The sequence below is a fragment of the Melospiza georgiana genome, chromosome Z, assembly GCF_028018845.1.
Source record: "Melospiza georgiana isolate bMelGeo1 chromosome Z, bMelGeo1.pri, whole genome shotgun sequence".
In the NCBI taxonomy this organism is placed as follows: Eukaryota; Metazoa; Chordata; class Aves; order Passeriformes; family Passerellidae; genus Melospiza; species Melospiza georgiana.
This window is the reverse complement of record NC_080465.1, coordinates 63,613,607-63,627,362: the sequence shown is the minus strand read 5'-3', so window position 1 is coordinate 63,627,362 and position 13,756 is coordinate 63,613,607. Positions and strand designations below refer to the sequence as shown.

General features: G+C 39.3%; 1 protein-coding gene across 1 annotated transcript; it reads right to left on the bottom strand.

The window, feature by feature from the left end:
- Nucleotides 1–339: 339 nt before the first annotated feature.
- On the bottom strand, nucleotides 340–13,673 carry CZH9orf85 (chromosome Z C9orf85 homolog). The gene is made up of 4 exons (XM_058044291.1): nucleotides 13,540–13,673; nucleotides 3,898–4,004; nucleotides 1,605–1,718; nucleotides 340–818 (listed from the first exon to the last, which is right to left on the bottom strand). Exons 1-4 carry the CDS (start codon nucleotides 13,639–13,641, stop codon nucleotides 641–643), a joined length of 501 nt encoding a protein of 166 aa, XP_057900274.1. The 5' UTR covers nucleotides 13,642–13,673; the 3' UTR covers nucleotides 340–640.
- Between the last annotated feature and the right edge of the window lie 83 nt (nucleotides 13,674–13,756).

Below are 13,756 nucleotides of genomic sequence, written 5' to 3'. Positions count from 1 at the left end.
AAATTCTAAAGCCTTCAGGTTTCTTCTTTACAAAATATTGGTAGCAAAAAGGTCAGAAATCTGTAATGCACGCTTATACATGGTAAATAAGCATTAACTGTTCAGGAATTGTACTGGTGATGGCATTTATACACTTGTTTCTTTTTTGTGGGGAAAAAAAAAAAGGAACAAAATTTTTGGCCTAGGGTGAGACCCCATTTGGAAACTCATTGACAGCATGCTGCAAGTTCTGCCTCCAGAAAACCACTACAGCTGCTTTAGCTCTTCCTATCTGTGTTTACTCTAGACTTTCAGGCAGGTTTCCAGGTGGCAATAACACTTCTGACAGTCACATAATACTGAATTTCAAACAATTACAAAGAGACTTTATTCCATAAAAACAGGACGTTGTTATATGTATGAAATAAATAACTATGCTTACAGATAGAAAATGGAATATTTTCTGAATATTTTCAAAGAAATTCTGTTCCAAATACATAAAAATGTGTATTAATACAAATCCCCACATGCATCATCATACACAATGCCAAAATTAACATACAAGGACCTTACATGTCTAATCAGGGTTTGGAGCAGTTTAAGGGCAAGCACTGGTTTACCACATTTGATGGCATATAAACTCTTGCATAAACACGGCCTTTTAGCTCTCAGTTTTTTCAAAATTCATACTTTTAAATTGTTCTTCAAGCACATCAGAATCTTCATCACTGTCTCCACTACGGAAATTTGTACCAAAATCCAGCTCATCCTTCAATTTAGTGCTCTCTTGGCCATCTTTAGAAGTCTCACTGTCAGTTCTGTCTTGTCCTTTATCAATCCTGTAGAAAGCAAGAGGGATATTATCAGCACTTCAGGAATTTCAACAAGAATGGGATGGAGGATAGAATATCTTCCTGGCATTCCATCCCAATGTAGGATGGAAGATGGCAGGAGATGGGAAGAAGGAGGAGGGGCAATAAAAGTCCCTAAAGTTACTTCACACTAAATAGGAAGGATATAAAACACAGTAAAGTATGCATAAAATAGTATTTAGTACAGAGGAGACTGCAAAGAAAGAAAAGTAAATATTTGAACAGCTTGACCAAGCAAGCAACTGCTGGATTGTTGTCACAAACTACTAAATTAATGTTTCATGTGACATGCCCAATAGAAAGCACCAGTAAAAAAAGCCAAAAGCCTGCTAAATGTACCGTGGTAACTGTGCTTAATATCAGTCCTGGTGTAGTTCTTCTGCTCACTAGTAACTGAATCATCAAGTGGCAAACAAAATGCAAACAGTAAAGCGGCTTGTGCATATTTTATGATGCTCTACACCAAAACCCATTTTGAAGTGCTTTGTTAAGAAGAAATACAATTTACCCATTGGTGCTAAAATGTCTTATCCAAGTAGGACTTTTGTTGTCTCAGCCTCACTAACATCAATAAGCATTTTACCCCCAGCTGCATCTGAAGAAAGTGAGGAAAATGACTCCTACTGATTCATGTTGGGATAATTGAGAATATGGCATAAATTACGACAGCTTCTTGGCAGTTTCCAAACAAGGCTTATTACAAGGGGAATTATCAGAACAGGACTGAAACTATGTACTCTATGAGCTACTTACGGAATCACTATTTCTTCTTGTTTCCCACACTTAGCACAAATTTCTAGTTTACCAGCACAGGGTCGACAAATAATATGATAAGGATCTTTTACAGTCTTCTGGAGGCATTTCACACTGTGAAGAGAAAGAAAATATGATTCAAAAAATATTTTGGTCATTTACTAAACATTCTGTGTTCAAATACAATATACAAAAGAGGAACAACACATCTTCGGCTGATTTCAAATTAAACACTCAATGTTTTATCAAGTAGCATAATCAAAATCATTGCCATTCACCCCTCTCCCTTACTTTCCTCAGGAAGAATTAATAAAACAAGTATTGAGAAAGAAGCATTAAATAAAGAATTTTATATTTAAGTTGACAGAATAAACATTTCCATTCATTTCAGTAGGCAGTTTTTACTTTAAAATTGCAGAACTTCCAGTTTAAGGATAAAAGCAGCATATGGCATGAAAAAGTACATGGACTTTACAAATAAAAAGCTTTCAGCTGAAACACTGAAATTACTTCCTCTTGAACTTCTCAGAATATAAACTGAATGAGCGCTAGACTTTGTTTTCTATGAACATAAGCCTGCATGGAATAGTATTGTCAACAAATCCAACCTAATAAGGTAGAGGGCTTGGGCTATTCTTTTTCAAAATATGATAATATTCTGTGGATTTTGTAATTTCCAAAATTCTATGGCTTAACATTCAGCTAGCATTTCTAAAGCCTTGTATATCTGGAGAACATAACTGGAACAATATATCCCATGTAATGCTGATCTCTTGACAGTAATTTTTAATGCCTCAAAAGCTCTTCCCAGACATGTCTTACTAAACAGAGGCAATACCAATGCAAGACAGATCTATATATTTTTTTGAAAACAGTCTGCCTTCTAATAATTAAACACTGAGAAGTAAAGTAGGGAATACTCGTGGTTATACTAAGACTCATAATTTTAAAGATGTTATAAAACTAAAAATAATTGAGGTATTAATTGAGGTACAGGGAAGTCCTCCATCCCCATCTTTTGCAACATAAAGATTCTTTTTTTTTTTAATTGTCACATTTTTAATGTCTATTATGCTTTCATTTCACCCAGAAGCTTCATATGTTGAAAATTTTCCTAGTGTTATCCTTTCAGAACAATGGGTCACCCAGCCATTGTACTGCTGGCATAGAAATCATGACCTGTAAAGTCAGAATGCCCTGAGAAACAACTTCTTCATTCAAAAATATGAGAGAGAACATCACATATTCTTTTATAAGCTGCTGTTCTAAAATGTCACTTCAGAACATTTAGAACAGTTCTTCAAAACAGTTGTTTAAACAGTTCTTTAAACAGTTGTTTAGAACAATTAAGAAGCTGTTCAATGCTTCCCTAATTTACATGGGGGTTTTGCCTCCTCTCTTCCCTTTGGGAAAAAAAACCAAAACAGGATGCACAAATAACATAGTTATTTGAGAAAAAAGTGGAAAACCCAACTTCATCTGTGGTGCACAGAACATAGAACTCTTATTTTTTATTCAGCAAGCCTTCTACCTAATCATTTATTCTTTACATGAAAGGGTGAAACTGGTTAGTAATACCAAAATACAAGCTACTGTGACAAACCTGGCTGTACTGTGCGCACAGCCCAGCTGTGGTTTCTCTGAGTTCTGTGTTTCATTGCTGAAACACTGGCTGTGTCTGCTACTGCAGGAGGTAAGGACCTCTGCAACAGAGCAAATAAGAAGGAAGCAGAGAGCATCTCCTTCAGAAAACTAAAATAATTATGTGTTTGTGATAGGTTAAAGTATTTATCATCTTTGCCATAGAGTTACACAAAAACAAGCAATACAGAACTCTATGCAAACAATGCCAACATTTGCTACTTAGGATTATAGTTTCTTACAGAAAAGAGAAAACATGCTAAGAGGTAATGAAATGCATGTATTGCAAACATTAGCAAAGTACAGAAGTCAAGAGATGTGCAGATCCCTCTAATACAGATGTGAAACAAGACCTTACAAAATTGTGTTTTTGTAAGGTCAGTAAATGGTCAGTAAGACTTTTTGTTCAGGAAGACACTGACAGTCTTGGAAACCTACAGGTCCACAGTTCAACCAGTTTTAACAGCAAAGAGGGAAGCAGTTGCTCTTCCTCTGTGTCCCTTTTTCAGAAGTTTGCAACAAAAGACTTAAGGATTAGAAAATTAACATTGCATAATACCAGCTTCTTCTTCTGAGTTTCCAAAGCCAGAATATTTTCCAAAAGCTCACAAACTACATGACCAACAATTAACAAAAAAATATATTTACTCACCATTTTTTAGGTTTTGTCAGTAGCTTGTACTTTCTGAATTTTACTCGCCACTCCAAGATACCTTTGCAATGCTGACACACTCCATCATGAAGCTTAGCATTTATTTTCTGAATAAGCAAAAAAAAAATACATTGATGACTTCCTGCTGTAAAGAGTAAAATCTTGCTTAGAAAGCATTTTACCCACCTTATAATTGATACAGTACTATAAACATGTTTGCTTGGTATTAACATTAAGCTTTTCATATACATTTGTCTACAGATTTTCTTCAATGGAAAGGATACCTTGAAATTAAAGAATAGATGATGATGATTATTATTGTTTTAATTATCTTAATACTCATACTTCTTTCTGTTATTGTAGTGCTGAGAATTGATTACTGTAGGTATTTAATTCTTTTCATCTCTAGAAATTTTACAAAATGGATAAAAAAAGAAATAAGCCCTGAAATACACAGATTTTGTCCAAAGAAGACAACTTACAAGATGTAGCATTTAACTTATAGCTCAAGCTATCAATATACTACATAGTTTAAATAGTCTCAGGATTTTTGCTCAGATAACAACAAAGTGGAATCCACACACTACTTGCAGTCAAATTATTCAATCTCTCTCTAATCCTAGCCTTCCTTTATGAAAAATATTTTTGCTCTCTGCATCTAAGATAATGTTTTTTTAAATGGTAACTTAAACCATGGTATATTTTCAAGACAATGAAAAATTTACCTTAATATCTCCTACAACATTTTGTGTTTAGCTTTCTCAGAAATATAAAATGTCAACTGGCTAGTAGTATTTGCACAAGAGAAGTTATTCTGAGATGGGAAATGGTACCAAATCACACTTTTACCTTAAATAACAAGCTATGTCATTGTAAACTCAATCCAATTTTATTTCTTCTCTATTTAAGAATGCCAGCACTAATGTTGTCTATCATATGGGTGTTCAAGATTATTGAGAAATTTAAAACTAGAAATTTCAGGGTTAAAAATCTCATATAACAAAAAATGTATTTTTTAAGATAGTTTAAAAATGCCTACCACATCAACATTGCATTATTAAAATTGTTTAAACCACATCTACTTCTTAGCATACCTAAAAGGAGCAATTCTGCATTAATCTGGACTTCAATTGATGTCACTCTTTCACAAATAAACTGAAAAAAAATATTCTATGAATACAGCATCTTCTGAAGTAACTTCCTGCTTTTATGACTCACAACAGTTTCTTACTACTCCACAAAGCTCTACTTCAATACATAAGACCAAAAAAACAAGGCAAGCTTTAAAAACTCAGTATCTTATTCTATTAAAAAAAATTTATACGGCAGAGGAGACGCTACTTTCAAGTGAAACTATACTCTGCGACTTATGTTCCATTGTCTCCTTTTTCATTAAACTTGCTCATTCAATATGAATTTTCCTGTGGTGTGGTTAACTGAATGTGTGGTGCTTTCTGGCTGCTTCAGTTAAAAGAAAATTATTTTCTAAATGATCAAATACAGACTTGGCATATTAAGAAAATAACCAAACAAGGTTTTGCATACTGCTTGAATTTTGAATACAGAAAGTTGTTGTTCTGCTGCATTATGGATATATTTTCCAAAAAATACCAACAAACACTTAATGTGCAAAATTTCTGAGAGAAGAAAATCATCATTAAGTTCCTAGTAGATAATTGTTAAAGGCAATTTAATATCTCACAATTCAGTATCTTTCAATTCAAACTGCTGTGAGCAGTGCCTGTGTTCAGTCTTTCAAAATCCATGCAGTTCAAAGACAAGCCTTGTTTTCAGCACTTGACCAGCATGAAGCAAGGCTCCAGGCACTATGGCCCACAAGGTGCAAACTAGCATGAACTTCCCAGTGCTCCCCCTCACTCCCCGGCCTTGCATTGACTGCAGGAGGCCAGTAAGATACACTGTAATTCGTTTTTCCAGGTAGGGATACATTTATTGTTACCAGCTGGTTTTAGTTTTGCTAAGGCAGAATCCGGTGAAAGTCCAAAGACTGCAGAAGCTTAAGCTGAAGGGAGATGGCTGGTCTTCCAAAGAAGCAGTTAGCTTCCTGGATGAAAATGATGCACATTCCCTTAACACATCCTGACATCACAGCTGGGGCTGGGGTTGGGAGCTGTGCCATGGAGTGATCCAGGGGCAGGCTCAGCAAAGCCTAAAGCTCCTGGAATGCAAGAGCCTGTGTTCAGGACTGCACACCCTGAAGAATGATCAGAAACTACTTCAGAAACCTCTCAACTGAAGCAAATCCAAAGTTCATCAAACAGGCAGCCTATTAAAAACTCTGCTTAATATTTGCTATGGAACAAGGAAATACACAGTCATTGTTCATGGAGCTTTATAAAGCTCTTCCCCACCCCAACACTCTCATCATCTGGCTCCAGAATACACAACAACCACATAGGGATGAGTTTCTTTTTTCTTCTTTTTCCAATCAAACTGAAACACAGACCATCCCAAAAGCTGAAGATGCCAAAGATGAAGGGACACTACAGGAGGGCACAGGCAATCCAAGAGGTTCCTCACGTACGCTGATGACAACTGCCTTCTCCAAGTGAGGGAGGAGCCAACAAGCAGAGGTGCTGTGCTGGACCCTGTTCTCACCAACGAGGAGGAGCTGGTGAATGTGAAGCTTGAGGGCAGCCTGGGCTGCAGTGACCATGAAGCAGTGGATTTTAAGGACCTTGGGGCAGCGAGGAGCTCAGGAAGAAGATCACTACCCTGTACCACAAGAGAACAGACTTTGGCATCTTCAAGGATCTCCTTAGTAGAATGCCATGGGATAGAACTGTGGAGGGAAGAGTGGCTCAAAAGAGGTAGATGATACTGAACAGTTGTCTCCTTCAGGTTCAGTTGCAATGCATCCCGACAAAGAGCAAATCAAGACAGAAAACTGAGATGCCTGCATGGGTGGACAAAGAGCTCCTAGAGAAACTTAAACAGCTAGCTCACAGAGGGTGCAAGCAAGGGAAAGTAGGCTGGGAGGAATACACACAAAACAAGCCAAGGAGCCAAGGAGATGGCTAGGAAAGCTAAAGTACAGGCAGAAATAAATCTAGTAAAGGATGTCAAGGATAAGAAAAAAAAGGTTCTTTAAGTATGTCAGTAATCAAAGATAGACTTGGGAAAATGTGGGTCCTTTCAGGAGGGATACAGGAGGCAGAAAACCTGTTTTCCCCGGACATGTAGAAGGCATTTGCACAGTGGAACTGAATGTACCCTCAGCAAGTTTGCCAATGACACCGACCTGTATGATGTGATCAGCACACTGGAGGGAAGGGATGCCATACAGAGGGACCTAGACAGGTCTGAGAGGTGAACCTGTACAAATCTCATGATGTTCAACAAGGCCAAGTGCAAGGTCCTGCACATGGACTGCGGCAATCCCAAGCACAAACACAAGGTGGGTGGAGAATGGACAGGAGTACTCTGAGGAAAAGGGCTTTGTGGGTGTTGGTGGATGAGAAGCTCAACATGAGTTGGCAGCTTGCAGCCCATAAATCTGGCCAGTAGTGCAAGGGAGGGGATTCTGCCCCTTCACACTGCTCTTGTGAGACACCACATAAGCATTCAGATCTGGATGATGAGATGACATAAGAAAGACATGGACTTATCAGAGCAAGTCCAAAGGAGGGCCACTAAGTAGACCACCCTTGCTAGCAGAAGGACTAGAGGGGGTTTGCAACTAGATGACCTTTAAGGCCCCTTTCAACCCAAACCATTACATGATTCTGTCATCACATTTATGTGCATCAAAAATCACTTTAACTATCCTGATCCAGGTATAAAGATGCCTGGAAGCTTCAGCGTGGTAATAGCACAAATTTTACGCACCTATTCAAGTTGCATCTGCTCAGAAGGTCACCAACTGGAGGAAAGACAATAGCTTTAAGTTCTAACTTCCTCCTTGTGAGGGGCACACATAGAGCATCTTCCCCTTCTTCAGCAATTTCCTGTATTTTTTACTCAATTTTGATGCCTCAAGTATGAGGCGTTGTAATTAATCATTGGCTCAGCACATCTGAATACAAGAGCCACTAAGACTTTACAACTCCACCAGGCAGCTGGTTTAGAAAGTCAATAGAGAATGATGGATTGATGTAAAGAAAGCAGTTAGAGAGTTTAACTTGTGTTTGTCTTTTAGATTTATTTTGCTCAGAAAAAAAGGCCTGGTATTTATGTGCAACCATTACTAAAATAAATTGTTAATTTACTGTGTTTTTTCACACTTCATTCAGCATCTCCCCTGACCAAAACAACCCATAACACACCACTTTCAAAAGCAATGCTGACTTGAAGAAGTAAAGAAAGATGTCCCTAATTAAAAATTTGAATAGTCTGTTTTTTCAGATTTTTGAAAATGTTAAAAAAGCATGTGAGAGAAGTTCTCATAATAAACCTGAAGACACATTTTCTTGTTTCTCAGTTCCTGGTCAGAATGGGGAAGTCAAATAAACTCCTCTGGTGCTTACTTTTCATATTAATACTTACTTTTTAATATATTTTGTATATTGTTTCAACTTTCACAAACACACATTTTTTTTCCTTTTGCCCATTTAATAGCTTGCTTTTCCTTGAGGGTATTAAAAAACCCAACAGACCACACAAAACTCTAAAAAAAGCTAGTAAACTTCATTATTCTTTTCAAACTTTTCTACCCAGCTTTTATGCAGGTAGTCAGGGCCTCACACACAAATAGGAGGTAGCACTTGAAATTAATTTCTTGGTGTAAAATTAATTTATTGGTGTGAAAACTACTCCAACATGTTAGATTATGTTTATGTTGCAGCAGTTTCTCTGGGGTTTTCTTTATGCTTATTTCCTTGTTTTAGTCAATAGCTCTCTCTTTTCTTTAGCATACTTTGCTCCAAGGAAAAGTGCAACTCATCCAGTGCTTGTGGTACATCTATGCATTCTCCAGGGAAATTACAGTTATGCAATACAGACATACCTGAGCAGCCTTAAGGTATGACGCCACAAAATGCTCCATGTGCACACCATAAGCACATTCAGTTGTATATTAACGAATCAACATCCTCTGATCACATAACCTAACATTAAATCACCTAACAACCTGCCAAAAGCAGTTCAGAATGTATTAAAGTAAACGAATGCACCTACACCTACTAACTTGGCACACAAAATAATCCCTAGCTAAAACTAGCATTAAAGTGCTCCCAGGTAGGATGTAATGACAGGGCTTCAAAGAAGCTTCACCATCTGTTTGTAAGCTTCTAATTATGTGTGAACCTATGGGTATTTTGATTTCCTCTACTGAAAGCAGATTCCTTCTACTGAGCACATATCAGTGGTCCATTCTGCTGTAACTGAGTGTAATGTTAATGCCACCCATAAACTTCCTTGTAAGAAAGACAGGTGGCACTGCTTCAACCAGCAAGGCTGAATGCAGCACAAGGGTGAATGCAGGATTTCTGAACAAATGAACTTATCAAAAAAAAAGAAAAAAAACAAAACTCCACAGGACCTCCAGCGCATGACTACTAAGCAGTTAAAGTAGGTCACTGCAGACTGACAAACATGAAACTGAGCCACCAGATGCCAGATTTCACGGTTCCAGTACACATTACACAGGCTAAAATTGTCCCCCATAGAGCTTCAGTTGCTCCCATATTGTATCAGCATTACTTGAAAATCCTTTTTCTACAGATGTTTTCTCATCAAGTATTTCAAAACTTAAGGAACATACGCATATAGCATTTAAGAGAGCACTGGAAGGACTCTCATCATCTCCCCCAGAAAGAATGGAAAATACACAAAGACACATACATACGCACCAGACACACCTCCAGCACCTACCCACGCATTCTGTCTCTCACTCTCTGCCCCACCTCCAGAGTTGGGTTAGAGTCCAAAACAGATATTATATTTGCTCCTATTCTCCCTACATGAAAGGCTACAACCCAAGACGGAATGTACTTCTGAACCCAGAGTAAAAGGAGTGGCCAGACAGTAGACTTCAGCCTACCAAGCTACTCTACGCTGCAGCAAGAACGTTATCTAAAAAACTGCAATATGGTTATCTAACAATTCCAGTCAGCCACTGGTTTATCTCTATCTCCCTTCTGTGTTTCAAAATAAGATTACTGACTCAGCATTTAAGCTCTACATTCAGCTGTTCTCTACCTAGTGCTTTCCCACAGTCTAAACCAGTGTTTCAACTAAAACAAGTGATTTATCCATGCACCTGGCTGAAAAAGTAACTGACATTAATACTGCGGTAAAGCTGAGGTTCAAAGGTAATAAACCCTGAAATTTAGGGAAATATGAATTATCATCTTAATTAAAATAATGAAATGGAGAAACAAATCAATCGTTTGAGTGTAAATAGGAATCACTTTGTGGTTTACCATCTTACTACAATGGAATTCTAAATGTTCTCATTAAATGATATTTGCTTTCATTTCTAGAACTACTGCAGTTTTCATGATGACTTTTGTAATATACTTTACATAAAATGTATATTCAGATAACATAATGTATATTCCTCAGCTTGGTGCTGCAAAGAGCTATTCTGGAATATACCATGTAATGCAAACGCCAATAAACAAATTCCAAGATTCAGTAACTAACAAGACAGTGTCTTACCCTGTCCTGGCTATTCCTTCTTCAGGTCATCCTAAGATGCACACTTTTCCAGCACTGCTGTAGCTGTTTCCCAAATACAGTAGAGAGGCAGTGTACTTTGTTGCAAGGATGTTTCACCTCAACAAGCCTCAAGAGCAATTCTGTAGTAATGCTGCAGTAAAGACTGATCATTAGAGGAAAGACAGGTGGATCTTCTAGCATGTTCTCAAGTAATCAGGTCTGTGGCCTCTAAGATTAGAAAATGGATGACACAGTCAGTGTCGGACAAAAAGCACAAAACATTTCAAAACACCAAAACAAAACAACTGGATAATGACTGCCAGCAGAGAAATGTCAAAATCCTATTAGATCAATTTCCTCTACAGATCCTGCTTCACTGAAAGAAATAGCAATAACACCATAATTAACTACCTCAACTCCACCCACTGTACAACCTGAAGGTATTCTAGTAAATATTCAACATTGATAATGCAGTGTACAATTGCAGCAGGATTCAAATTTTAAGCTGATAAACATTTTGCAGCCTTTCAAGATAGCATTGCATTGGACAGAAGAAGCCTGTACAACAGAAGACAGGCTAAACACAACCCCCCCCCATTATGTTTAACAGTGATTTTCAGGAGATCCATTTTCTTTGAGAAGCTTTAAGTATTCTTTTGATCTACTGAATAGAAAGAAGTATGCTCCACTCCTTTCAGTCCCTATGACAGACTTTCTATGATTTCTTCCTTTTTCCTCATCACACCTTGAATATCCATGACATATCTGATCATCCAGGACTGCAAAAGACAGAGATGCAAAACCGTCACCATTCAGCACAGTCCATATCTAAACTATGACATTAATGACCACTTTATCTTTGCTAGTCTAACTTCTTTAAAACAGCAAAATGGGGCTAGCATGATTATACTGACCCCTGTGTACCCCTGTCCTGGTTCTGGCCAAGTCAGGGTTAATTTTTCTAGGACACTAAGGTTATTCCATAGCACCTCACATTATTTTGCAGGGGCCACATAGCATGGTGTGGTCTGGTACTGCAAGGGGTCCCACATAGTGAACGCCTGTGTGTGTGAATCATCTCTTCTACACTTGCCTACAGTGACAACTGTCTGAAATGTCTTGTGACTGTTTTCTTATTTCATTTGCTGTTTCCAGTAAATTGTCCTTATCTGAACCTGTGATCCTTGCCTTTTGTGCCTCCAATTCTCTTCTCCAGGCCTATGCAGGGAGATAGGTAGAGGGAGAGGTGAATGAGTGGTGCATGGTTTAGAGTGTTTCAGTTACAACACTAAACTGGGGAATATAATTCCTAAAACACGGCAGTACCTTAGGACTTGAATTTGCACATGACAGGATGCCCTAAGAAAAATAAACGTATCCTTTCCCCTTACCAAACATTACCTAACCCCAGAATATGATGCACATTCTTCAGGATGCTACTTCCACACACTCAGCCCTCTCCATGAACCAGCAGGAACAGAGAGAAAAGAAATAATTCGCTTTAAATGGAAAGAAAAAAAAAGACAAGTAGATGTCCACAGCTAACCTTGGCCACATTAAAAAAAATATTTTCTTGAGTGCATGACATTGTGTAGCCAGTTCTATAGGATATCAATTATTTTCAAAGGGAAGAAAAACAGTCATGTGTGTATTAAAGTGATTACTTCAGTTACAAAACAGATACCAGAATTCAGTTTCCCTTGGAAAACTTTTTTGATAGACCGACTCTCTATAACATTTCTCTGTGTGTGTGTGTTTGTACCAGACAGAAAATACTCTCCTATCAGAGGTCATGCACTGACTCATACAATAAATAATACTGTCACTGCTTAGAATCCCAGGAAAGCAGCCTGCAAGTTCAACTTGCAGAACCAGTCCTAAAAAAAACTATCTCAAAAACTAACCAAAACAAACTCACAAAAAACCCAAACCTCCCTCTTTGGCATCAGGGCTTTAACTTACTGCTTTGTTTCCCTCCTCCTAGCTCTTTTTAACAACCCAGGCAGGTTCAGTTAAAGGGATATTGATATGACAGCAATAGCACCAGATAAACTCTCCTAGATTGTTCATCCTGCGTGTTCTTCAGCCCCTTCCACATATTATGTTATCAAAACTAAAAGCACAGAGTGCATTTCAAGAATATATTGTAGACCGTTTCCCCTTCCCTGCTTAGTACCAAAAAAAGACAAAACAGTCTTCTGGAACAACAGAGTGAAGATGATAACTTTTGTAGCAAAAGTGCTGACAAGACAAGCTGAACACACCTTTCTATCTAACTAATCAAAAGAGCTCCCTTTTTAAACAAAGAAATTAAAGCACACATGAAAGTCACCTCAAACGTAAGCCAACTGAAGCTGGGTATTTATGTGGGATGGGGGAAAGTTGTCCAAATGCAGCTCTCAAAACATTAAGATTTCTGAGTTATGACCACATAGTCACATACTTTGAGAAAACCAAAAAAAAAGAAGTCATATGGATAACGCCTTTCAAGAAGTCATATGGATAACACACCATTGAACATTTAATTGCTGCACTCACTGCACAAATGTATGCGCTTTATTTCAGTCTTCCTCTTATAATTCTTTGGCTTAACAAGGTCCTTTCATGTCCTAAGTATAATTCAAGTCTCACACTACCCATTTGCCTACAGCGACAACTGTCTGAAATGTCTTGTTACGAATCTCTCCTAGCAGCACTGTGCCTGGTGCGGGCGGAGCCGGGCCAGAGGTATCTCCATCCCTGAAACGGTCCCTCGGCATCCAGCGCCTCGTGACTTCCTCTGCGATCCCGAAGCCCATCAGGACCTGGCACCAGACCTCACAGGGACAGGGCATGGCTTCAGAGGCCGTGCGGGGGCCTGCCCACGCGTTCGGAAAGACGCCCTTCCCAGCGCTCCGGCCCCAAGCGCTGCATCGCCTGCAGAGGGGCGGCTTCTGAGGCCGGGACGGGCCCGTGTGTCCCGGCCTGGCCCCGGCCCGGCCCCGCCCCCGCCTGCCTTGCCCCGGGCCCGCCCCCGCCTACCTTGCACCGGGCGCTGGTGTCGTACTTGTCGTTCTGGAAGGCGCGCGCGTTCTGGTGGCGCTGGGGCCGCGTGCGGGACACGTTCCCCCGCTCCGAGCTCATCGCGGGCCGGCGCCGCGTGCCCCGGAACCGCTCCCCGGCCCGCCCGCGCTGGGCGGCGCCGCCGCGGCTGCGCCCCCATTGGCTCTGCGGCCAGCGAGGCCCCGCCCCGGCCGCC